Source organism: Microcebus murinus, chromosome 3, assembly GCF_040939455.1.
Source record: "Microcebus murinus isolate Inina chromosome 3, M.murinus_Inina_mat1.0, whole genome shotgun sequence".
Taxonomy (NCBI): Eukaryota; Metazoa; Chordata; class Mammalia; order Primates; family Cheirogaleidae; genus Microcebus; species Microcebus murinus.
Window position 1 is genome coordinate 62,074,642 of NC_134106.1, and position 27,160 is coordinate 62,101,801.

The following is a 27,160-nucleotide window of genomic DNA, read 5'->3' on the forward strand; positions in this document are numbered from 1 at the left end:
GCAGTTATTTGTTTACATTTTGGACCCCCATTACATTGGGAGCTCCCTAAAGGCAAGGACCGTGATTTTTAGTATTTTTTTGTATCATCGTCTCTTTCTCTCTGTGTGTGTGTGTGTGTGTGTGTGTGTGTGTTTGCCTGGCACATAGACAGCCTTCATTAAATGCTTGCAAAGTAATAATTTTGAGGAAGTTGGTGAGTGTACTCATTTCCCCATATATTTACCCTTTTAGTATAGATGTGGGCATTTGAGTTTTTGGAGTAGCTGGAGCAAACTCACCACTCGAGATCCTGGAGCGACACCTTCCCCCACTTCCGAGGTAGAACTCCACCTACACCTGGGTGTAGCTCCACCTCAGCGTGTCTTAGGCGTCTCTCCCCTCAGCCCCGCCTCTACTCAGTCCCTATTGGCTGTAGGAATAAAGAGGCTCGGCCATTGGCTCCTTTGCGAGGGGGCGGAGCCAGGTTGTGTTTCTTCCCCCAGCTGTAGGCCGAGCCGGGCGGAGCGGACCGGAGTGGGGCGGAGGCCCGCGGCGCTGTGGCCCTGAGCGGAGGCTGCAGGGCGCGTCGCACCCGCGGCCAGGAGGAACTAAAGATGCTGGCCTTTGCCGCGCGGCCCCGCCCGGGTCCCGGGCCGCCTCGGGCCTCGCCCTTCTCGTTGCTGCTGCTGGTGGTGCTGAACGGCCCGGTGTTCGGCCGCGTCCCCCGCTCGGTGCCCAGGACTTCGCTTCCCATCTCCGGTAAGGCGCGGGCGCCCTCGCCCTCAGCCCTCCTAACCTGGCGACCGAACCCGGGGCCCCTCAGCGCTGAGCTTGGCGTTCCGCGCCGCCCACGCCCCGCCGGGACCCGGGCGAGACCCACACGTTGTGCTGCCTCGCTGCATCCCCGGCGCGGGCCTCGCCGCTCCGCTCCCGCGACACGCCCAGGCTGCTCCAGCGGGCCCTTATTCCCAGAACTGCAAGAGAGTTGAGTCCCGTACCGTGCAGACTCGGACACTGAGGCCCAGAGAGGGGATGAGGGTTGCCCGAGGTCGTCCACTTCGAGGTTCCCTCTTCCTTTATCCCTCCTAATTCCCAGAACATACACCTGTGTCCATCATTCCAGTTTGAAGCCTGTTCTGCTCTCAAACCCATTGGTCTACCTTCGACTGCAGCCAGGCATCCTGGTCCCCAGCTCAACATTTCCATCTTCTCAAACTCATTTCCCTATCATCTACCCCTCCTCCAGCCCCCCAGCATCCAAGCCTCTCGCCCTGCTCACAGACCTAATCTTCCTAACGCCTCTTTCTAGTCACATCTCTGACACCAGTTTCTATCATTCCATTATCGTATCCACCTTAACTCCTAATTTCCTCAATGTTCCCTGCTCCCTCTGCCCATTACTTACATTGAATGTTGATAAGCCATTCAATGAATTGATTTTAAGTTCCGCTTAAATGATTTTTAAAGTCTTCAGAAGGCCAAAAGGAGGCTTCAAAGGGACATGATCCCTTGAAGAGATGTAGAAGAATCTAGGGGATGCCACAAGGTTAAAAGTGGTCATTAAAGTGATTCACATTTTAGAGACTCTCTGCCGAGGTGGGCATGAGCGTGGCCATGGTTCTTGTTTTCTTCTCAGTGTGCATTGAGTGTTGGCACCTTGGGCTGACAGAACCAGTGAAGCCAAGAGTACAACCTGTTGGCAAAAACTCGCAACTGGGTAATAGTAATTTAGAGTTTAAACTCAGACCAGTGACATATAGGGATGCCAAGAATCCAGGAAGCAAACCTGTGGTCAGAGCTTGGGGTTTTGGTTTGTGCCAGAGCAGTAGCCACAAAGTGAGTTGAAGTTGCTAGGCTGAGTTGATATTCAGGCAGCCAGAGAGGTCTAGATGGCAAACAAGGTGAAGCCAGAGTTGGGGATATGAACGGAGGTTGGGCGATCCAGGGCTTACACTAAGCTTGAGAGGGCAGGCAGGATATAGCACAGAGGTGAGGATGGAGTGGGTGGGGTTCACATCCCCACATCTAGGAATGAATGTGTTGGTGGCCATTCTACCATCTTGAAGGTACCTGAGCAGATGAAGCAGGTAGAGCAGAGCTGAATTGGTACAGGAGTAGGGTCCCCAGAGCCAGAAGTTGAGCTAAGAAGGTAAATTCATGCTAACTTATTTGTTATGGTTTTTAAATAGATAAGAGTTTTGAATGCTGATATAAAGTTCAATAAATTTGGCCCAAACAGAACACATACCTAAGGAAGGAGGAAAGGAACTATTTGTGAAAAATGTAGTGTGTGCCAGGTGCTTCCACATGTTATCTCAATTCTCACAATAACCCTGGATGGTGGTGTTTACAGATGAGGAAAGTAATGCTCAAAGAGAGCAAATAACATACTCAAGATCATACAACTGGTAAGTTGAAGAGCGACATTTAAACTCAGGCTGGGCCATTTCCAGAAGACATACCACTGCATTCTCTGCCTCTTGGGTGGAATGGGGCAAAGGGAAGTCCATGTGTGGTGGGAGACAGAGGACATAGACTTCTTTTTTGTTTGTTTGTTTAATTTGAGATGGGGTCTCACTGTGTTGCCAAGGATGGTTTCAAACTCCTGGCCTCAAGCAGTCTTCCTGCCCTGGCCTCCAAAGTGCTAGGATTGCCAGAATAAGCCACTGTGCCCAGCCTAGGAGATAGACTTCTAATGTGTGGGTGAAGAGTGAGACATTTCCCTTCTAAGTAAAAAGAAGTTGCTATTTAACTTGTGATTTTTTTTTAAAAGAAATTTAGGAAAGTACTTGTACCTTCTATACATATTTTCAAATTATATATTACATTGTTAGGAATAGAAACTACAGACTTAATATTTATGCTGTTATTTTAATAAAGTGTTCTATTTTTATAGAAAAAGAATACTTGACTGGATTGTGTGTTAAATATTCTGGTCTCATCAGTTATATATCTCTGGGAAAGTATAGATGGTTGACCTGACAAGGTTCTATTTTTTCCCCTGATGGCTACTAAATAAATGGTACTTGGAAGAAAACAAAAATTGGCCCCTTTGGTTTTTCCCTGTGGACTCAACATTTATGAAGTGATGGCTGATACCACTCTCTCCTCTACCCCTCTCTTCTTGCCAGAGGCTGACTCCTATCTCACCCGGTTCGCTGTCCCTCAGACATACAATTACTCTGTTCTCCTTGTGGATCCTGCTTCCCACACACTTTATGTTGGCGCCCGGGACACCATCTTCGCTTTATCCCTGCCCTTCTCAGGGGAGAGACCCCGCAAGGTGAGAGAGGAGAGTAGGAGAACCCCAGGCTCCATAGCATGTGATCAGATCTATGGTTTTATGGGCAGGGGGAGGGTTATAATAACTAAAGATGTAACCGAGGGAGTGATTTAGGGGAAATGGACAGGGAGAGATTGCCCACTTCATTGTCTTAGTTGAGGGTGGTTGAGGGTCATGGTGATGGGGAAGGCTATGAGGCAGGTTCATGATGATAGTGAAGAGGCCATAGTGACCTGGTTTCAGTTGGCAGTGGGATCATTAGAATTACAGTGTTCTAGAGAAATAGCTTTTAAACTTTTTTGACTACCCATTGGTAAGAACTGTATAGGTTGAGTATCCCTAATCTGAAAATCTGAAATCTGAAATGCTTCAGAATCTGAAAGTTTTTGAGCATCAAAACGATGCTCAAAGAAGTGCTCATTGGAGCATTTTAATTAGAGATGCTCAACCCACAGGTATTCTGCAAATACTCCAAAGTCCAAAAAATCAGAAATCTGAAACACTTCTGGTCCCAAGCATTTCAGATTAGAGATACTCAACCTGTACTGTGTATTGTGGCCCAGTATACAATTGTGTACTGAAAGAAACCTTTCTTGAACAGTATCTACTCTCTAAATATGATACATTTTGATATATTTCATTTAAAATAATGGTCTGATTTTACAATTAATCAATTGTGATTTCATTACTCATTAATGAGTGGGGACCTCCAGTTTGAAAAACAGTGCTCTAGGGGGGCCTCTGAAGTTGCCAAATTGGTGGAGGTTGTGGAACTGTCTCATCTTCCCTGACATTGAAGGAGTTTGGGGGAGAATCTGTGTGACATGGCCACTCCTCCTTTCTCAGATCGACTGGATGGTTCCTGAGGCTCACAGACAGAGCTGTAGGAAGAAAGGCAAAAAAGAGGTAGGTGTCAAACTGGGCCCCATTTTGAGTGTCAGTTGAGACCTTGGCCCACCACTGAGTCTGTGTCAGTGTCCTATAGTACTCTCATCCCAGTGGGCCCAGGCAGGGACTCTAACACCATCACCCATCATCTCCAAGGCCAGATTTGCACCTAACTGTCCTGACACTACCTTATCCTTCCTCATACCTACTGCTACTGATTCCCTCTAACCATCTCTGATCCCCAGGATGAATGTCACAATTTCGTCCAGATTCTCGTCATTGCCAATGCTTCTCACCTCCTCACTTGTGGCACCTTCGCTTTTGATCCGAAGTGCGGGGTTATTGTGAGTGACGGGGGTGGAAGGAGAGGGAAAGGGAGCCTGCATCAGTGTGAATTACTTGGAGGTGGTGGTGGGAGGACGGGTAGGGTTTTCTGTGAGTGACTATGAGGATGGGGCATGGTTAAGGCAACTGTTGTGCATGGTAAGCGTTGGGGGTAGAGGATGTCCTCATTGGGGTGGAGCCTTTGTCTGCCACTGAGGGAGGGAGAGGGAGGTTGTCTGTAGAGGGTGAGGTATACAAAGTGTAAAGAGAGAAAGTTAAGGAAGTTAGGGATGCTGATAGAACAGGGAAGAGGACAAACCCAGGAGAGAGTTCAGAATCCAGTAACTCATATTTCCCTTGCCCTGTGTATGCTTTGTCCAGGCAGCCTGGGACAATTTTTAAATCAGTGCAGTTCATGGCTGTTTCTTCCTCCCATAGCACGTGACTGTCTCTCACCACCTTCCCCTACCTCCATTTCCAGCCTCATTCTATGTGGGCTGTGACTCCTCTCTCATGGCTTCTTATGTCAGTCTCACTAATGTAATATTTTCCCATAATCTGGAGCTTGCCTTCAGGGTGGGTACTCTGTCAACCACATTTTATTCTAGATCCTGTTCATTGCTGCTGAAGGTTTGGGCATCACTGGCCTCAACCGAGGCAGGTTTGGGACATGTATACCCCTAATCACATCTAGGCTGGTCAGGGACACATGAGTCTCTGGGACTGGTGACTATTTTGGAACTCTTAGCTTTTTCCATTAGTTATATAGTAGTTAGCACTGGTCCTCTAGCAGCACACATTTTTGACAAAGCCCTGGGGTGAGTCAAAAGTCTCACATGTCTTACAAGTGGCTTTCCCTTCTGCTCTGTGGAGCAATAGGAGGGAGTGCAGTGACTCCCTTTCTTGACTCTGATCCTTAACTGTAGATCTTGACTCAGAATCCTTGCCACCTGGATCTAGTCAATGTGTATCTCCAAACCCCTCTTCGTTACAGACCATTCTCATATCTTTGGCTTAGGATGTGACAATTGTGTGCATGATTGATCCAGTCAGTCCCTCTGGGCTGCCCTTGGGGTTAGTTGGACTGTTGTTGAGTCTTTTCCATAATGTGGATGATGGGCTTCCTACCAATGTCTGGCTAGCTCCCTTGTCCTGGGAAGGTCTCCATGTTCAGGGTGGTCTGGAAAATCTCTGTATCCCATCAAATAATGCTTACAGCCTAGTTTGTGCCTTAGTTCTCACAAAGCTCACAAGGTAGTGGTGGTGGTCCTGCTATTGCCATACTTGTCCTTTTCCAGTCTACACAGGCTCAGGGATTCCATGGGTATGAATACCAGAGCCTTGGCTTATAGACAGTCTGATCATTCCAAGTTAGTTTCCTAGGGCCTTCCTTTCTTGTTTCTCAGAGATGGGACCCTAATGGTTGTTATATAAGGTAGCTAGATAGAAAATATTCTAGACATACCTGTCAGGACTGGTGTGACTTTGATGCCTATCTATTCTTCAACATCAGCAATGAAAAGTGGAGTCAGGGGTCTGTGACCTGCACTCCCACCAGTTCAGCTCTTTCTCTGAATCTTCCTATCTAACAGGCTTATGAAATAAGTGATCCTTCTTTGTTCAAGGCTTGTTTGTAGGAAAATATGGGACATATCTCCAAAGAGGTCAGCTCTGTTAACCCTTCAAGCCACATCCTGAGTCTGCTCTGTAGATTTTTGGATAGTTATTTTCTGCCTTTACCTGCCTTATCTATTTTCCCAGCACCCCAAGTCCACCTGATCAAGTTCTTTATCCTTGCTGAGCCTCATGTCCCAAACTGTTGACTTTGAGACTATGTATAAACCATTATCTGAGAGCTTTGATCCAGACACAGCAACTTGTTCAGAGTTGATATGGAGAAAGTTCTTACAAAAAAGGAAGTTCCAGCACTGGACCTACAAGCTCCAACCATGTGGAGTGCTGTCCTTGAGTGATAGATCATCAAACACTGGAAGAAAATATTTTGTTTTGTTGAAGGAACTCCAGGAGTTAACAGGGAAAAATATTAGACTTCTAACAACAACAATGAGGACAAAAGTATCTATTCTGATGCAGGCTTGGCTTTAGGTACTTTTAATTTATGATTGAGTTTAATTCTCATCACCATCATGACATTTAGATATTATTTGTTTTCATTTTGCAAGTAAGGGAAGTGAAGTTCAGAGAAATTAGGTGCTATGTTTAAGATGATATAGGTAGCAGAGGCAGAGCCGCAACTTATACCTGAGTCTGTCTGGCTCTGTTCCACTGTCTGGCTCTGTTCTGTCCTGTCCTCCTAGTCCTGGCTGCAGCCCAGGAGACCTTATCTGGCTTCAGTTTCTTGTGGCACTTGATGTGTTTTATGTAACAGATACCATTTTTCTTTTCTTTTTTTCTTAACCACCTGGGAGAGGTCCTTTACATACTTTGTACCCTTCTTGGACAAGGCCAAAGGACCTATTCCAACCCCACAGCTCAGTGAAGCCTTCCTATCCAGCCTTGGCTTTCAGCAGGAGGGACTTTTCCTTCACCCCAGCTGATTTTGAGAAATTCTGCTGACTGATACCATGGTGATACAATGAAGAATCTCAATATTCAGATAGAGAATGTAGTGGAATGGTCTTGCCTCTTTCAGACTCCAATTAAATGTCATTTTGACTGTACAGTAATCATAACCTATCTAGTTAATATGAAGCTTACTTTTTCAGAGCCAAGGAAGCTGGATGATATGATGGTGCTATTGGGGGAAACTAGAAGAAGACTAGTTTTGACATGCTGAGTTTTAGGGGCAGACAGGCAATCCCTGAGGAAATCCAGCTGTCAAATGATCAGAGTTTGGAAAAGATCAGACTCAGAGTTTGGGGAATGATTTGCATAGAATGTCTTGGTGGAGATGTAAGAATGAATGAAATCTTTGAAGGATATGTGAAAGGGACCAAGGATAAATTAGGATACACATGTATCCTAAGCTAGAAAGAATAAGGAAATAGAGAAATAACAGATAGGAGGAGGAACTCCAGGAGGGCAGAGTTTCAAGAGTCAAGGAATAGAATATTTCAAGGAAGGGAGTGAGTCAAAAGTATCAAATGGTGCATAAAGATTAGAGAGAATGAGAACTGAGACAAAGTTCATCCTTTAGTCTTTGTTGAAATGTAAGGCAGTAGTTCTAGGCATAGAAAACGTAATTTATTTTCTAGGAATTAACAGATGATCTGTTATAGAAAAAAGATCATTTTGAGAAGTAGTAGAAAATAAGTAGGTTGAGCTAAAGAGTTTATGCTGCAGGCAATGGTGGGCCACTTTATTGTTCTCTTGCTCAGAAATGTATTAGTACATTTTGACCCTTTGCAAGAGTTATCTGGGGTGGGTATTAGAATAACTTGGGGGTGGGGCTAGATAATGTGGAGAAAAGGAAGTTACTGCCATAGTTTAGGTGTGGTAGGAAGGGAAGCACAGTAGGCATTAACTGCGTCTTTGGAGCACCTGAACATCTTGGTACTCTCTCACCAAACTGCTGTCTTTCTCCTCAGGCGAGGATGCTCCCAGTACCACACAGGTGAAATGGTGTGCCTCTGTGGGGTCTTCCATTCCAGTAGACTCCTTGGACCCAGTATCTCCTCTGGGGGACCTCAGATCAAGTGCAATTTTAACAGGCCTTCTTCAAGACTCTCTCAGTAAAATAAAACCTGTTTGCCATGTAGAGCAGTCAGAATGGGCCAGTAGTATACTTATGTTGGGGGATATATATCTGTGTTTCTACTCCAACTACCATGAAAGTAATTAGGCTCCAGCAACACTGTATGTCCACCCCAGTTTGTGAACTAGAGATACCATGCCTGGCATTAGCATATCATAACTTTGATTCCCAGCCAGCCATAGTTAACTTTCCTCTCAGTCCTAGGTTGATATTATCCTTGATTTCCATTTTTAGATTTTAGCTTGAAGCCTCTCTTAGTGCTGGCTGCTAGACTAAGGTAACGTCTTGCTGGCCCTGGTGGAGCTCTTACACCTCTCATTCCTCACCCAGGTCATTCCCTCTGGAGTCCCTGGATGAGGAAGGTACTTAACTACCAACCCTCCAAATTCTGATCTGAGCTTCAAGTCATTCTTCATTGACTTTGCAGATTCTCTCCCCCCACTTGGGTGTATGGCTCTGGCCCTGTCTTTCATCCGTGGGGTGGGAGTAGGGAGAGGATGGCCCTTTGCTATCTAGGCCCCTGGGCTTCAGATGGTCCTGTATCAGCTTGCACTTTTCTTTGCCCTTCCTAAGGGCTTCAGTCCTCAGGAGGCCTGCTTTCTTCCCTGGTCCTCCTTGTCCTGTAGCATATTCCCCAGCAAGTTGCAAACCTTACCATTCAGGAGTGCTTCAGAGGAAAGACTTACTTTTAGCCTCTTAGTGTCTTCTAGGGCCATCCTGGGTGTTCCTTCATCAGGGCATGTGGGTACTAGGAGAATGAAGGAAAGAGGGATAAATTGATAAAAAGGGGATAGCAAAGACGGGAAATGCAGGAATGGGTGGGGTATCAGGAATAGCTGACTGGGAAGATGGGGTTGGTAGTGGGGGGATGGAAGATGAATGGGAATTGGCCTTTTCCTTCATCTGACCATCTTTGTAATTCTCACCGTCAACCTTCCTCATGACTCCTAAACCAATTGCCCCCTTCTGGTCTGTAGGATGTGTCCAGTTTCCAGCAGGTTGAAAGACTTGAGAGTGGCCGGGGGAAATGTCCTTTTGAGCCAGCTCAGCGGTCAGCAGCTGTAATGGCTGGTGAGTGGGGAGAGACAAGAACCTGTGACTTCTTGCTCTAATTGCCTCCTTCCCCACCCCTGATGTTGGAATTTCTGTGTCCTTTCTTTCCTTGGAATGTTTGTTATTCCCATGTCTCTTTTTAGCCTCTCCTGTTCTTCCCTGAGTGCCTGTGACCACTTGCTTTTCCCCACAGAATGTTATTTCCTCAGTGTTCTCTAGAGATATGTCCTCTGCACCTCTAGTGTCAGTGTTTCCTTTGTTAACCTCATTTTGTTTTCTCATAATGTTTATTTTTTCTGTTTATAAGAGGAATCTAGTACAATGCATATTGTAATACATTTGGAAAATGTATAAAGAACATAAACAATCTTCTAGAATGGCACTAACCAAAAGAACTTCATGTGATGATGGAAAGGTTCTAGATCTGCACTGTTGAATATGGTAGCCATTAGCTACTGTGACTACTGAGCTCTTGAAATGTGACTAGTGCAACCAAAGGAAGGAATTTTAAATTTTACTTAATTTAATGTAAATAGCCCCATGTGTCTAGTTTCTCCCATGTTAATGCAGTTCCAGGCTATCCCTACTTAGAAAAATCACTGCTCATATTTTAGGATATTTCCTTCTAGCCTTTTAAATGTGTGTGCATACCCATATACATTCATGCACATATATTTTGCTGGCTCATCCTATGTTGCTCAGGGGAATCAGCAACGACTATTAAATAAATCCCTGCTGTTGCTTCCTTTGAAGATGCTGTCTACATTTGCTCAAGTGTAGAATGATTCTATTACAGATGATGCCTGAACCCTTTCTGGAGAATAACTGTCTAAGTCTTTGACACATACACAGTGAATTGTTTTTGTGCTGCATAGCTTGTATTTTAGGTCAGACCACCCCATATACACCCTCCAAAATCGGTGAAAAAAGCCAGCTATTTTCTCATGATAGTATAAAACAACAGGTCAATAGAAATTTTGAGCGTGTGTGTATTATAAAACTTTTAAATGTCATGCTACATGGATACAATTTTTAATTTTGTAATGTAACTTTATATCATAGGCATTTCTATATAATTTAAAAATTATTTGTAAGAATTTTTAATGACATCATGTTACTCATTCTATGAGTATACCATAAATTAATTAAACCATTCCAAATCATTTATATAAAGTTATTTAGTTTATGTCAAAGTTTTTACTATTATCTGTATTGGTATAATGGACATTTTTGTGTGTAAATTTTTGTCCTCATTTTGGGTTGTTGCTTTAAGATTCCTAGAAGTATATTAATACATCAAAAAGTGTGAACATTTAATGACTCATTATCTGTTGCTAATTGAAGCTAATTGAGTTTTTAGAAAGGGCATATCAATTTACACTCTAAACCAGCGGTGAATGAGAGTGGTTTTTTCCCTCATAGAAATTTCACCAGAATGTATTATTGTCATTTTTAAAAAGTTCTTGCTATTTTGAGGTTAAAATGGCACTTTTAACAAAATTTATATTTTTTTGAATATAGTGAAATTGAACATTTCTCCTGAAGAAATGTTCATTTCTTCAAAGAAATTGTTCATTTCTTTTATTTTTTTTTATCAGACAGAGTCTCACTCTGTCACCCTGGGTAGAGTGCAGTGGCATCATCATAGCTCACTGCAACTTCAAACTCCTGGGCCCAAGCAATCCTCCTGCCTCAGCATCCCTAGTAGCTGGGACTGCAGGCATGTGCCACCACGCCCCACCAATTTTTCTACTTTTAGTAAAGATGGGGTCTTGGGGTCTTGCTTTTGCTTAGGCTGGTCTCAAACTCCTGACCTTGAGTGATCCTCCCACTGTGGCCTCCCAGTGTGCTAGGAGGAACTCAATACTTCTTTCTTTAGAGAGCAGGTACAAGTTTTGTTTCTTAAAAATTTTTTCCCAAACATTTAACTCTATGATCTGTTTGGACTTACTTTGATGACTGGTTTGAGATGGGGATCTAAATTAAGTTTTCAGAGCTAGCTAATCACTTGAGTCAGCATCATTCATCATACTGTTTTTTCTTTATTTATTGACTTTTTTGCCAACTTTATCATAAAATTAATTTTTGCCTATACTTTTGGACAATGTTTTATGTAAAACAAAAATTGAGACACAAGGTCTAAAAATAAACATTTTTTCTTATGAGTGACTTTATTTTCAGGTAATGTTTTTTTTTTTTTTTTTTTTTTTTTTTGAGACAGAGTCTCACTCTGTTGTCCAGGCTAGAGTGAGTGCCGTGGCGTCAGCCTAGCTCACAGCAACCTCAAACTCCTGGCTCAAGCGATCCTCCTGCCTCAGCCTCCCGAGTAGCTGGGACTACAGGCATGCGCCACCATGCCCGGCTAATTTTTTCTATATATATTAGTTGGCCAATTAGTTTCTTTCTATTTATAGTAGAGACGGGGTCTCGCTCTTGCTCAGGCTGGTTTCGAACTTCAGGTAATGTTTTAAAAGCTATACAGATTAAATCATTGTTTAGTCATACAATGACATACCTTTTCTGAAAAGTAAAGAAAAAAATAATAAAAGTTTTTAAAAATGAGCATAAAGTGTATATTGAGTAAATATAATATTCGAGTTGCCATTATCCACTGTTAAAATTGATGAGACCTTGTTTATACTCATACAGGTTTCAATAAAACAGTTTAGTCAATAGTTTATTCTTTGGATTTTTTTTTTTTTTTTTTTTTTTTTTTTGAGACAGAGTCTCGCTTTGTTGCCCAGGCTAGTGTGAGTGCCGTGGCTTCAGCCTAGCTCACAGCAACCTCAAACTCCTGGGCTCGAGCGATCCTTCTGTCTCAGCCTCCCGAGTAGCTGGGACTACAGGCATGCGCCACCATGCCCGGCTAATTTTTTTTTTTTTTTTTTTTTTTTTTTTTTTTTTGAGACAGAGTCTCACTTTGTTGCCCAGGCTAGAGTGAGTGCCGTGGCGTCAGCCTAGCTCACAGCAACCTCAAACTCCTGGGCTCGAGTGATCCTTCTGCCTCAGCCTCCCGGGTAGCTGGGACTACAGGCATGCGCCACCATGCCTGGCTAATTTTTTATATATATATCAGTTGGCCAATTAATTTCTTTCTATTTATAGTAGAGACGGGGTCTCACTCTTGCTCAGGCTGGTTTCGAACTCCTGACCTTGAGCAATCCGCCCGCCTCGGCCTCCCAAGAGCTAGGATTACAGGCGTGAGCCACAGCGCCCGGCCTTAATTTTTTTTTAATATATATATCAGTTGGCCAATTAGTTTCTTTCTATTTATAGTAGAGATGGGGTCTTGCTCTTGCTCAGGCTGGTTTTGAACTCCTGACCTTGAGCAATCCGCCCAGAGAGCTAGGATTACAGGCGTGAGCCACCGCGCCCGGCCTATTCTTTGGATTTTTATCAACATCTTTGGCAGAACTCTGAGCCAGTCATTGAGATCATTAAGAAAGATTTCTGAGTTTTAGTGGTTGTAAATGTCTCTTGAGTCTACAGAATTGTTTATCAACAGATATGACTTCTCAATTGCAACAATCTAAGATAGTTAAGGTACTTTCTTTGTTTCAAGCAGTAATCTTTAAGCTTATGTGACCTTTTGTGAATAATTTCTCTTTGTTTAGTCAGCAAGTGAAATTCCATAAATAAGATCATTATATGACAAAGTGGAAAGAATGTTTTTAAAAGGGTTTTAAGTCTTTTTTTTTTTCACATAATAAAATTCAGGGTTGCCTCTCAGCTGATAATTGGTGGAGATGATCAGAACTCATTTACTAACGGTTTAGAATGGTTAGCTTCAGTTAACATAGATTCTCTATGTCTCTGACTGTCTCAGATCTAAATCACAGCCAATCTCAGTATTATACATTTTCATCTGCAGTTCTTACTTTACAGGGGTATAATTTAGAATTTTTCTGTGTCTGACGTAAGTGCCAGTATTCACATAGGGCTTTCAATATTGATCCATTATGCCCTGCTGTGCTTTGTTTTGAAAATAGCAGTGTAGAAAATAGTGGAGACATTGTATAAGAACTAGAACCAAAATTTCCAGTTAGGATCTATCAAAATGTCCTTAAGGGTAATAGAGGTATTTTGAAATTTAAAAAAAGAGCTTAAATGAAAATACTATTAGAATATAATAGGAGTATTTATTTAAATTATAAAAGTTACAATTTGCATTGTAGAAAATTGAGAAAATATGGAAATGTATAAAGAAGAAAGTGAAAATTTTGTTTGTAATTCTAATCACTATTATTGTTTTGGAGTATTTTCTTCTGGGTGTATGTGTATGTGTGTATGATAAAGTAGAATTATGTATATTTCATTTAATTTTGTATACTGAACATTTTTTCATAATAGAAATTGTTTAATTATTCAAAACTAAATGATTTTAGTAATTGCATACAATTCCATCATATAGATGTAGCACAATTTAATTATTCCCATATAATTATACATTCAAATTTTAAAATAAATGATTGCTTTTAAAAATAATACTACAATAGAAATCCTTTTACATAAGTTTTAATGTAAATCCTTTATATGAATCTAATTAATTGTATTAAATATATGAGTCAATCCAAAAATTGGAATTGCTAGGTTGAAGGGTGTAAAGATTTGAAGGGTATAAAGATTTGGTGCTTGATGGATTTGGACAAATTGCTTTCCATTTAGTCCCACCAGCATTACGAGAGGGCCTGTCTCATTGTACCCTTGTCAGTCCCAAGGACTATAGTTAATAAACATACAGGGATTTCCTCCAAAGTCCAATTTGATGTATATTTTGATTGGCATTTCTATTAATGAGGTTGAACAGTATTTCATGTGTTTATTGGTAGTTTATTGGTATTTCTTTTGGGGAAAGCCTCAGAAATATTGTTTGCAAATATGCCATTTACATGTACTGCACTTAGATAAAATTAACAAATGCTCCATGTCTTTATTTGCACTATTCAAATTAGGAAAAATGTGACTATTTTGACACATGTTCACATTAGCCTAAGAACATCAGTGTTTCCTTCTCAGTCTTTTCTGCTCTTCTGCTCATTCTTTAAATATTGGGGTTCCTTTGACTTCCACACAAGAGCCTCTTCTTTTCTCACTCTATGTAGTTATGATGTCAACCAGCCCTGTGGCTTCTGTTTCCACTGCATTCTGATGCCTCCAAAATCTGTATCTGCCTCCCAGACATTATCTGGAGGTACAGAACACATCCAGCTGCCTTCCAGACATCTCCACTTGGATGTCTCATGGGAATCTCAAAATCATGTCCCAAACTGAGCTCATCATCTTCACTCCCCTTCCCCAAGCCTGCTCCTCCATCATTGTTCTCTCTTCTTAGTGCATAGTGCTGTTACTCACCTAGGTACCCAGGCTAGAGATAGCAGTCAGTCGTCTTTGGTCCTCCCTGTCACATCCTATAAGAAATAGGGCTTTTATCAAGAAGAGCAGAAGCTTTTGTGCTTCCTCTTTGGGAACCCATCCTGTGTTTTTATCATCTGCTTTCAGCTTCATTGCATCTTGTGATGAATGCATCTGCCAAGGAGCACTGTAAATGTTCCAGATGCACTGGGTGCTGCCAGCATTTTGGGACCAAACGTCCCTCTTAAATGTGTCTGTGTCTTCTCCAAGCACTCATACATTAGCACTCATACATTGAAACAAGACAGTTATAGATATTCTACATGGCCAACAGAGGGAAAGGTAGAGTAAACACTGCATCTCCAGCTATCTAATTATATCCCAATAATAGGATGTTAAAAAAAAATAAAGGCATCTGGCTGGCTCAGTACTTAAAGAAATGGAGGATATTAGAGTAGGAGCTATCTGTCCTGAAAAGAATTTGACCATGAGAAGAAAAGGGAGTAGAAGAGAAAAGCCAGGTCATGTCTAAAATACTCCTTTTGAAATTAATTACAGATAATTCCTATCATAAATCTCCTCTAAAAGTGAGCATTTTGATACTAGAATGGAAATTTGAAACCCCCAGTATGGCAAAATATTCACTGCCATAACACATAGCCTAGCCTGTCAGTTTTGGGTTGCTCACACATGTGAGAGGCCTATGTTCATGGCCTTTCCAGCTAGGCAAGTAGGGATGAATATATTTTCACCCATAATTGTGATTTTTCTTTGGCTATGTCTTTTCATCTTTTATGGCTTTTAATCTTTTTTTTTTTTTTTTTAAATTTCCAGCATCTAGGACATGTTGTGGTCCTGTGGACTCCTATCTTCATGACTGCAGTGGTTGCTGTTCCTTCTTGTGTGTGTGTGTGTGTGTGTGTGTGTCTGTCTGTCTGTCTGTGTATAACTGTGTTGCAAGCCCCTTGGTACTCTTGGAGCACCTGGAGCCCTGCTATTTCCTCCCAAAGTGCCTGATCTCTCCCTCTGCTCCTTATTGTCAGTGACCCTCTGCTCTTCCACCCTGAGTGATTGTGTTCTCTTTAGCATTTCTGGGCTCTGGCATTGCTGGCTTCTCCATCCATCCCTTAGGAAATTTTGGGACGCTGTACCTCCATCCACCGCTGGGTCTTTGCATGGCTATCTGTGGTTCTTTACTGTTTCAGAGTGTTTATGATTGTTTTCCCCTGACCCTACACACCAAGTCATGCACCTAAAATATTCAGAACTGTCTCTTCTACCACATCTCCTCCATTCTCAGGGTATCCATGACACAGCTTCTGCCAGAGTTTTGGTTTTAGAGTGTTCTGTGTACCACACTCTCAGGGAAAATTTTCAGTCCATCTCTGGCTTCTGTATCAGCTTTTTCAGCTCTTGGAAGTACAGAGGGTTGGCTTATTTGCTGCTCCATTTGCTGCCAATACTTGGTTTTTCTGTCCTGAAATTCTCTGGAAGGGAATGGGATGTCATTTTATAGCCCTCTGCTTCTGGTAGCAAATCAAGCATATGGCCCTTTAAGGTTTCATAAGGAGCTGTAACTAATGTGTATTGAACGCTGCCCATGTGCCAGAGCGTAGCTAGGGCTCTGTATTTATCTCATTCAACCCTCAGTGTTACTCTGAGTGGGAGGTGGAATTATCCCCATTCTACATTTGAGGAACCTGAGGCTTAGGAAAGTTAATTTTTCCAAGATTATACTACTAATAAGTAGTCAGGCTCCAAAACACTTGAATTCTTTTCACAGTCACAAATGATAGAATGGTCTTCCCTCCCCACCCCACAAGGAGCTTTCTAACCCTCCACTACTGCCCTCAGAGGGTTCTGTTTTGCTCTTCACAGAGTATTATTTGGTTTTTATTCTGTGCTGATTCCCTTTCCAGAGCACCTGTGACCCCACCATGATTGCACTTCCCTGCAGGTGGCCCTTTGCTCTAATGCCTCCCACAGCGCACAGGAGCCCTAGGGCTCTGCCTGAGTTTTGTGCACCAGCTTCACAGTACATCAGTCTGTCTTGCTTCTCCGGCCTCTCTGACTTGACCTTCTCAGTTGCCTTGGTAGCTCTTCCCTTAAATGAAGGTGTTCCCCGGCGCTCTTTTCTCGCTTTACCTTTCTTCCTGTCGTGACTTAAACATGAGGTGTGATGACTCCCAAGTTGCCGACTCTGGCCATGTTTCCCAGGCCCTTCTCTTTCATTGCTTTCCAGTATTTCTGACCAGTGTCCTGAAGGCACTTTAACCTTAGCATGTCTGACAACTGATGGGCCTTCTATCATTTCCTGGTTGGTTAATGATATCACCATCTACTGTCATCAATCTTATAGGCAGAAACCTTGAGAGACATTAGTTTACTCCATTCTCTCACATCTTATATTTAATGGATTTGCAATTCCATTATTGGATTTGGATCTATTACTGTATACTACCTCAAAAATATCTCCCAAATCCAGCCCTTTTATTTCCTCTGCCCTTGCCTTAGTTCGGGCTTTCCACTCTTGCCTGGACTGTGTGAATGGCCTTTTAACAAGCATCATCTTTTTTTTTTTTGAGACAGAGTCTCACTCTATTGCCCGGGCTAGAGTGCTGTGGCCTCAGCCTAGCTCACAGCCACCTCAAACTCATGGGCTCAAGCAGTCCTTCTGCCTCAGCTTCCCAAGTGGCTGGGACTATAGACATGTGCCACCATGCCCAGTTAATTTTTTCTATATATTTTTAGTTGTCCAGCTAATTTTCTTTTTTCTTTTTCTTTTTTTTTTTTTTGAGACAGAGTCTCAGTCTGTTGCCCAGGTTAGAGTACCGTGGCCTCAGCCTAGCTCACAGCAACCTCAGGCTCCTAGGCTCAAGCGACCCTACTGCCTCAGCCTCCGTAGTAGCTGGGACTACAGGCATGCACTACCATGCCCGGCTTTTTTTTTGTATATATTTTTAGTTGTCCAGCTAATTTGTTTCTATTTTTAGTAGAGATGGGGTCACGTTCTTGCTCAGACTGGTCTCAAACTCCTGAACTACAGCGATCTGCCCGCCTTGGCTTCCCAGAGTGCTAGGATAACAGGAGTGAGCCACCGCGCCCAGCCTAGCATCATCTTCTTAAAAAACAAAACTGATGTGTCAGTCCCCTCCAAAAAAAAAAAAATGTGCAGTTTTACTGTTATCTGAAGGGTAAAGTCCACATCCCCTGGCATGGCAGAGCAGACTCATCACAAATGGGTGCCCATCTCCCCACCTCTACAGCATCATCTCTGCACACTCGCCCTGCCCAGCAGCCCTCTCTGCCTCCACATGCCTGAGCAGGGCCCCCTTCTTTATGGCTGGCTTGTCTTCCTCACCGACATCCTCCTTTTACCTGGCAAATTTCTCGATCTTCAGGCCCAGCTCAGATGTTGCCTCTGAGTTGCTGCTCCTCTAGGTAGATGTAGCTGGGTCCCCCAGTCTATTAGTGCCACCCCCTGGTATGTGATTACATGCTTGTCTTCCTGACTCAAATGGGAGGTTTTGGGGCTGGCAGTATGCTTGGCACCTGGCAAGGTGCTTTGTGCATAGCAGGTGGTGAAGGCATGCTGCCTTGTTATCTCCAGAGTGCCTGTTATACTCAACACGCCTCCAGGGTATTCATGACCTTCAACCACTCCCATTCACTTTCTTCCTACTCGTTTCTGAGCCCTTGGCAGAGTTATTCACAGTGGCTATAGTTCTCTCACATAGCTGTACCTCCTTTCCTTCTCAGAGTGTCTGTAATTTCTCTTCTCCAATCCCCACCATCCCTAGAGTGCCTATGCCCTTCCATTGTACCAGGAGGGAGGGCCCGTTCCTTAATCCTCCATTCCCATTCTTGGTTGCTTCCCTGGCTATCTGTGAAACCTCCATTCATCCCCTAGGCTGGTGTCTCTGAAAGTGAGATCCTGAATCATCTGCATCAAAATAACTTTTATTGCTTGTTTGAAATTCAGGTTCTCTACTGAAGGAGAATTTCTGGGCCCAGGGCCCAGGGCTGAGAGCCCAGGGATCTGCATTTTAATCAATTCCCCAAGGGAGTCTAGTGTACCCTAAAGTTGTGACTTGTTCCAGAGCAACGTGCACCCACTAGTGTTCAGAAAGAATACTTGTTCCCTCAGACATTTACCAGAGAGTGGGAGAACTTAAGTAAGATTAGGACATGCTGCAAAGCAGCCCCTCTCCTGGAGAGTCACAGTATAGTAAGCATATCATAGGGTTACTGAAACAACAGAAAACCCCAAACAAATCTGATTTCCCTTCATACATATGAATGTTCCTGCACAGTTTTTCCTTAACCCTGGTCTCCCTGACTGCCCTGAAGCAGTTTATTTCCATGCTGTGGTACCTGTGATGTGCCCTGTAGTGCCTGGCACTCGATGGGTGCTCAGTCCCTGAGAGTCAGTGCCCTGCCTTACTTCCTGCTCTGACTCTGTCACTTCTCTCAGTGGGGCCCTGACAGCCCCATCTCTTCTTTGTTGCCCTGCAGGGGGAGTCCTCTATGCTGCCACTGTGAAAAACTACCGGGGGACGGAGCCCATTATCTCCCGGGCTGTGGGTCGTGCTGAGGACTGGATTCGGACAGACGCCTTGCCGTCCTGGCTCAACGGTGGGGAGAGGGAGAAAGGGGTCCTCTGGGGGACAGAGGGGTGGAGGGTAGGTGGCCCCAGGCTGTGTCTGTGGATCTGAGGCCATTGGTCTCCCCAGCCCCAGCCTTTGTTGCAGCCGTGGCCTTGAGCCCAGCCGAGTGGGGGGACGAAGATGGAGACGATGAAATCTACTTCTTCTTTACGGAGACTTCCCGAGCATTTGACTCATCTGAGCGCATTAGGGTCCCACGGGTGGCCCGTGTTTGTGCGGTGAGATACCCATCCTAACTGTTTGTCTGTCATCTCCTGTTCTGTCTGTCCTCCTGTCTTCTCTCTGGGTCTCTGTCTTTGCAGCTTTCCTCTGTTTCCTTTTTTCTCTGCCTTGGCTTCTTTTCTGGGAGCTTGCGGGAGGTGGGAGGTGGGCTCTGGCCTCTTTGACCCCCACAGTTACCCTTGTGACACACTGTCCACAGGAGGTGGACTAGTGACAGATGGTCCAGGCCTCAACTCCTTGCTCCACCATTTGCTGCTGCTGCTGTGACTCTGGGCAGGTTCTTTGGCATCTTTGAAACTCATCTGTCAAACAAGGATAATAACGATGCCTATCTATAAGGGTTGTTTGAGGACTAAATGAGGTAACTTGTATAAAACACTTAGTACAGCATTTGAAAAGTGCACAGTTAACTCAGTCACTGCCATAGTTACTGTGACCCTTCTGTAGCTCATTAGGGCCACAGTTACTCTATCCGTATCTCTGTCCTTGCATTTCTATGCATGTGTCTCTCCAGCTGTCCACGTCTGCCCTGAAGTCAGAGAGGACAGTTGTATCAGTCTCCACACTGTTAGCCCAGTGTTGGTTTTCTACAGAGAACCTCCCATGTGCTTATCCCCCCAGGGGGACCTTGGGGGCCGGAAGACCCTCCAGCAGAGGTGGACAACGTTTTTGAAAGCTGACCTGCTGTGTCCAGGGCCTGAGCATGGCCGGGCCTCCAGTGTCCTGCAGGATGTAGCTGTGCTTCGACCTAAGCCTGGGGCAGGGACCCCCATCTTTTATGGCATCTTTTCCTCCCAGTGGTGAGGGTCCGGGTGTGGAGGAGAGTCACAGGTGGGAGATATGTGGGGTTGGTGCAGTGTCAGTACTGTCTCCTCCAGAGGAGTGCACAGTTCCTCCATTGGCTGCATGGCTCCCTGCGAGTTTCTTGTGGGTGACCTCATTTGGAAAGCAATGAGTTGCTGTCCCCAGCTCCCTCCAGATATCTGGCTCCAGCCTGTTACTCTTCCAGGGAGGGGGCTGCCATCTCTGCTGTGTGTGCCTTCCGACCACAAGACATTCGGACAGCGCTGAATGGTTCCTTCAGAGAGCTAAACCATGACTGCAATAGGGGACTGCCTGTCGTGGACAATGATGTGCCCCAGCCCAGACCTGGAGAGGTGAGGGAACTGGGGAAGATCTTCATCCTTGAAGATCTAGGCTTGAATTAAAGAGCTGTCATTAGGGCAAGAGCTCCACTAAGCATCACTGACATTTCCTGTTCCTTGGAAAACTCTGTCACCAGCCCTGTATTTCCTCTAGTGCATCACCAAAAACATGAAGCTCCAGCAGTTCAGCTCTTCTCTCTCCTTGCCTGACCGTGTTCTCACCTTTATCCGGGACCACCCGCTCATGGACAGCCCAGTGTTTCCAGCTGATGGACACCCCCTGCTGGTTACTACGGATACAGCCTATCTCAGAGTTGTGGCCCAGAGGGTGATAAGCCTCTCAGGGAAAGAGTATGATGTGCTCTACCTGGGGACAGGTATATTTAATAGTCAGGCACGTTGCCCACTCAATGCCCACAAACTCTTATCACAGAGAGGGTCCTGTAATACATACAGGTGTCAGGGTCCCAGGCACAGGGACAGTTATGTTATTATTCTTGCCTCTTACTTGCCTCCTAGAGGATGGACACCTTCACCGAGCAGTGCAGATTGGAGCCCAGCTCAGCGTCCTTGAAGATCTGGCCTTATTCCCAGAGCCACAGCCAGTGGAGAACATGAAATTGTACCACGTGAGTTTTAGATTTTGGGGAGTCCAGTGGGGAAACATCTCAGTCCAGAGCCAGTTTGTCACCCTGAGGTTGGGAAGATCCAGTGTATTCTCCTTCCCCACTTCATCTATAGGGCTGGCTCCTCATTGGCTCTGGTACCGAGGTGACACAAGTGAACACAACCAACTGTGGCCGTCTCCAGAGCTGCTCAGAGTGCATCCTGGCCCAAGACCCTGTCTGTGCTTGGAGCTTCCAGCTAGATGAGTGTGTGGCCCATGCCGGGGAGCACAGAGGGTGAGTGTAGCTTCCCAGGTCTCTTGCCCACTGTGCTGGGGCTCTGCCCCATCCATATGTCTGTGTCTGTTACTCATATGTTAATGCTGCCCTATCTGTGTGTGTTTTCTTCTTCTGTTAGAGTCTGTATCACTTGTGTGTCCTTCTGTCAGTCTGTACCAACTCATCTATCTGCCCCTCTGGTGCTCCCTCATTAATGTCCTTGCCTTTCATCTCTAGTGGGCACTTCTCAGTTTTCATCTTACAAGAGCTCTCAGAAGTGTTTCACAGCTGCCCACTTCCTCCTTTCTTGAAATACTCTTTCCTTCTTGCCTTCTGTGACTGCATTCTCCTGCTTCCCTTACTGCCTTCTTCCCCATCCAACTCTTGAATGTTGCTGTTCCTCAGGGTCAGCCCTGAGCCTCTTCTCTTTACACTTCCACATGCTCTCAAGATGATTTCATTCTCATTACTTTCAATACCACCTGAGCTCTGATGACCACCACAAATGTTTCTCTAGTTGAGCCATAGAACTCCCTATCCAGCTGCTGACTTGGTATTCCCTTTGGATGCTTCGCAAGCAACTCAAACTTAGCAGGTCTAAGTATGCTCTGCTGTTTCCTCTTTCCCTCACATGCTCCTCCTCTGGTTTCCTCATCTCAATAACGGGCCCTCTCTGCATCCAGTTTCTCAAGCCACAAGTTGCCCACATTGTATTATAATTTGTACTTATTCTAGCTGCAAAACATTCTCAGTCCACCCTTTTCTTTCTACCTCTGTTGCTACCACTGTAGTGCAAGCCGTTATCCCTTCTTGGCTGGACTGATATAATAATAATTGGCCTTCTCTTGCTCATTTTGGTCTCCTGCCATCCATTTTCTATTCAGCAGGTGGCTTCAAAGCAAATGTCACATTGAAGCAAATCTCTGACATTTTCATTTTAAATATTTCACTATCTCTACTAGATATGGACTCTCTTATTCATTGTAGGAAATATCAATGGTTTTCAAAGGTAGAGAGAATAGTATAGAGTGTTTCCATGAATCTGTCTTTCAACTTCAATAGCCATCAACTCCTGGCCGGTCTTGCTTTGTCAATACCTTTACTCAATCTCACTTATTTTGAAGCAAATCTTAGACATCATATTACTTCACCAATAAATCTTTCTATGTGTATCTGTAACATAGAGGGGCTTTTTAAAAAACAACTACATCACCATTATCATATCAAAACCTTATTTCTTAATATCATCAAATATCCAGTCAATGTTCTAATTTCTTCAGTTACATATATTTATAAAAAAAAAAGTCTAAGTATCCAAATAATGTCCATCAATTGTAATTGGTCTTCTTAAATGTCTTTTAATCTTTAATTGAGACCCCCTTAATGAAGTATTTTCATTCGATTGTTTAGAAAGTATGTTCTCAAACTGACCTTGAGATTTCCTATTTTGAAGCCCATTTAATTTATAATACATTTGTATACTAAGGAATCCCAAATATATACAGAACCCCAGTATATGACAGAACCCCAAGGTAACAGATCCTTTAGAAGTAAAAGTATTAATACTTGTATTTGGGAATAAAGCAGACTAATTCACACGTGTCAAAACAGAGTGAAATGTTTACAAATGATTACTGACATATAATCAGAATAGTCATAAAATTTAATTTTGTTTTTCTGATATTAATTTTGACTTATAAGCATAAAATCTTGTTCTATCTCTTGAGCAGACTCTTGACTTTTTGCCAGTTGGGGTTATAAAGTAACTCTTAGATAACAGGTTTAGCCAGCTTTGAATTTTTGGTTAAGAGCTTTGACTTGGTCTTTTAGTTTCTTTAGGAAGAATTTGTCAACATCTAAGACAAAAGCAAGTGCTCTATTCTTTCCTTTGTTGTTTTAATATGCATTAAAATAAGAATTCTACTGGTCTTAGGTATCCTGTGTACTTGAGCCTAAAGGGGTCCCCTAAGATAAATGTGAGTAGGGGGTGTGTGATGGGGAGTATGGGGTATGTGTATATGCCAGCATCTTGGGTTGGCACTTCTATACATTCTATCTTCCATACTTCAATTCATACAAGGGAGAAAAGCATAGACTATAAGGTTCCTGTGGCTACTGCTGTACATGTAGTCTTCCACTCTCAGCTAGACTAGTCAACCTTGGTTTTACCCAGGAAACTTCCCTTTATTCATACCAATCTTTGAGTTGATTTTAGGGACCTTAATTCATATTGAAGGAGTTCTTACTCAAACAGAGTCTGTCTTTGAGGCTTTTGTGTGTTCTGTCTTGCTGTCCCTCTATCAGATACAGTCTACCCAAATCCTGGAAATGCCAGAATTGTATTGTTTGTTTGAAACAGAACCATTCAAGGCTTGTGTGTGTGTGTGTGTGTATACACACACGCACATATATGCATATACACACATACATGTACACACATACTGTTGTTGAAGAGAGAGAGTTCTCTGTAGAAACAAACAGCTTTTATGAAGCAGAAAGTCTTCTTATTGACCCTTATGGAGATTTGATTAGCTCTTGCAGAGAAGTTTGTTCTTTCTCTTAAATAACAGAAAAAAAAAACCCCTATAGTTTGTATATTCTTTTCCAGAGAAATCTTGTGGTTGTGGACAACCATGTACATTTCGTAGAAGGTTCCCATGTTTCTTTTAGAGCACCCTCACCAAACATCTTTTCAACAGACCTAGTGCCAATCTAGCTATCCATGGTCTGCTAGAAATGTGTATAGAATCTAACATGGCAAGTGTCTTGATGAGTATAAGAGGTATTGGGAAAAAATTTGATGATGAGGAGAATGCTGACTAATCATTCCTGGTATGATTTCCAAGATGATGGGAGATGTAACAAGTACATGAACGTTCAGTGGCACTGAGGAGGGCAGAAAGTAATGTTGACACTGGATTTACTAAGTATGCCATTCTTTATAGGCTGGTCCAAGATATAGAGTCTGCAGATGTCTCTTCGTTGTGTCCCAAAGAGCCTGGAGGTCTGTATGATTTAGGGAAGTGTGGGTGGAGTGGATGGAAAGGGGCCAGAAAGTTGTCCATTTAGATCCACTTTAAAATTTGGATCCTGGAAGATAGGGTAGCCAGTGATCCAGGGCCTTTCCCTTGTTGGGAATACCCTTTTTAGCTTTGTCCTCATGTCTGATATCACCCTTCTTTTCTCTCCATCACACGCTCAGCCTATATCCTCACCACCTTTTGTGCCTTTGCTGTCTCTCTGCAGAACAACCAGTAGTGTTTGAAGTTCCCGTGGCTACAGCTGCACATGTGGTCTTGCCATGTTCCCCAAGCTCAGCATGGGCATCCTGTGTGTGGCACCAACCCAGTGGAGTGACTGCACTCACACCCCGGCGGGATGGGCTAGAGGTGGTGGTGAGCCCAGGAACCCTGGGTGCTTATGCCTGTGAATGTCGGGAGGGTGGAGCTGCTCGTGTGGTAGCGGCTTACAGCTTGGTATGGGGCAGCCAGCGGGGGTCCCCAAGCCGGGCCCACACAGTGGGGGCTGGGCTGGCTGGCTTTGTCCTGGGGGTTCTTGCAGCATCTCTGACTCTCCTCTTGATTGGTCGGCATCAGCAGCAACGGCGACAGAGGGAACTTCTGGCTAGAGACAAGGTGGGCTTGGACCTGGGGGCCCCACAATCTGGGACCACAAGCTACAGCCAAGACCCTCCGTCCCCTTCTCCTGAAGATGAGAGGCTTCCCCTGGCCCTGGCCAAAAGGGGTAGTGGTTTTGGTGGCTTCCCTCCACCCTTCCTGCTTGATCCTTGCCCAAGCCCAGCCCACATTCGGCTAACCGGGGCTCCTTTAGCTACATGTGATGAAACATCCATCTAGATCCAGGCAAATGACCACCAGTGTATGAGTGATCACTGGAACAGAATGACCACTGAGATGCCAGGGGCCACAGGGCCTGGAAAACTATCATAGCCTCTCAGTTCTCTTTGAGTCTGAGTGATCACTGGGACTCCAGTGTCTGTCCTCTCTGGGCCTGGGGGGCCTTGGGGCGAGGCCTTTGCCTGATTCCTGATTCCCATGAGAGATCAGAATTTCTCTCTGCAGGAAATTGGGGTCCCTCCCACCTCTGAACCCCTGGTGACCCTTCAGCCCTGGTCCCCTATCTTGGTTCCATTAGTTTTGGGGATGGGGCACAGGACACAGCCATGATTTTGTTTTTAGTTGGGTCCTGGCCAGAAGGAAGAGCCACGGAGGTGGTCGGGGACTAATGTGCACTGAGTCCTCATGGTGGTTTTGCTGATTCTCCCAGTTTATCTGATTCTCTGTGGGGAGTGCATGATCCCCATGTTGCAGCATAGAATCTCTGCTCTGAGATCTCTCCCCATCCCCGTTTTCCTCCTTCTGTGAAAGAGCGTGTGTAAATACCTGGGTATTCATAGGTGACCTGGCCATAGTGCATGAATGACTGGGCCTATGCTTCGGGGTCCTTATGGGGGTAGGAAGAGGGAAGGTTGGATGGGGCATTGCCTGAAGAGCTTCAGACCCTGTAGCCAGTAAGGGAATGGCCTTCCTTTCTGAAAGGAAACAAAACACTGCCCCTCTCCCCATTGTCCCACAACCCTTCTCTAAATCTGAGTAGAGAAAAGCTCCCAAAGTGACCTTCTGGATGGGAAGGGCAGCAGTACATGTGACCCCATCCTTCTCTTCTCAGTCCACCCTTTTCTTTCTACCTCTGTTGCTACCACTGTAGTGCAAGCCGTTATCCCTTCTTGGCTGGACTGATATAATAATAATTGGCCTTCTCTTGCTCATTTTGGTCTCCTGCCATCCATTTTCTATTCAGCAGGTGGCTTCAAAGCAAATGTCACATTGAAGCAAATCTCTGACATTTTGCATATAATTTCAGGGAGTCCGTGGACCCCAGGTGGGGGACTCCTGCTTTAGGGCAAAGGTGTCACCCTGAGTAAAGTCACTGAGGCAAACCCATCTTTACGCTGCTTGTACTTCCTATCACTGTTCTCCTTTTGTCATCCCCTAATATTTAGAATGTCATGAAGTTAATTGTTAATGGGAGCCAAGGGGAGCGGGTTCCGCCTACACTCCAGCCAGAGAAAGCAGCTACGGCATGGCAGTGTGGCAGCCAGAGGGCAAAAACAAAGACACATGTGTGTCTGTATTTTTCTGGGGGAGGTTTTATGGTTTTCATCAGATTCTCAAGGCCTTAACAAAGTTAAAGAACCACTTCCCTGAGGTCACCTCACTTTGGCCAAGCTTAGATGATGTCACTCTGTGGTAGTTCATGCTGGTCTCACGCTGCCTGGAACAGAGTTTGAACAATGGAACAGGATGACCACTGAGATGCTAGGGGTTGCTGGGCCTGGAAGACCGTCATGGCTCCTCAGTCCTCTTTGAATCTGACTGGCTTGTGGCCAGTCCCTGGACTCGTAGCTCCTGGAGGCCTTCTTGTTTCCCCAGTCCTTGGAAGCTGGGCTCTAAGCATATTTGAATACACCGTGAACTCTTGCCAAACATCAGGACCTCTTCCTGCTTGACAACTCCCACATGCTCTAGGCTTCTCCTGCTCAGTCCCGGTCTTGGCCTGTGATGTGCCTCGTTCATCCCTGATGAGGAACCCCTTGAAGCTTCAAGGAATGATCCAGCCCTTCCCA

The 27,160-nt window shown here is 44.4% G+C and overlaps 1 protein-coding gene across 1 annotated transcript; it reads left to right on the forward strand.

Moving 5' to 3' along the window:
- Window positions 1–493: 493 nt before the first annotated feature.
- Window positions 494–26,480, forward strand: SEMA4F (ssemaphorin 4F). The gene is made up of 14 exons (XM_012788582.3): window positions 494–739; window positions 3,112–3,263; window positions 4,110–4,169; window positions 4,397–4,495; window positions 9,168–9,261; window positions 19,111–19,230; window positions 19,329–19,480; window positions 20,106–20,284; window positions 20,494–20,641; window positions 20,784–21,006; window positions 21,149–21,258; window positions 21,371–21,531; window positions 24,459–24,517; window positions 24,760–26,480. Exons 1-14 carry the CDS (start codon window positions 595–597, stop codon window positions 25,368–25,370), a joined length of 2,313 nt encoding a protein of 770 aa, XP_012644036.2. The 5' UTR covers window positions 494–594; the 3' UTR covers window positions 25,371–26,480.
- Window positions 26,481–27,160: the final 680 nt, after the last annotated feature.

Coding starts and splice junctions, on each gene's coding strand:
- SEMA4F (XM_012788582.3), top strand. CDS start 595: ATGCTGGCCTTTGCCGCGCGGCCCCGCCCGGGTCCCGGGCCGCCTCGG. Junction 740..3,111: donor GACTTCGCTTCCCATCTCCG/GTAAGGCGCGGG, acceptor TCTTCTTGCCAG/AGGCTGACTCCTATCTCACC. Junction 3,264..4,109: donor CAGGGGAGAGACCCCGCAAG/GTGAGAGAGGAG, acceptor CTCCTTTCTCAG/ATCGACTGGATGGTTCCTGA.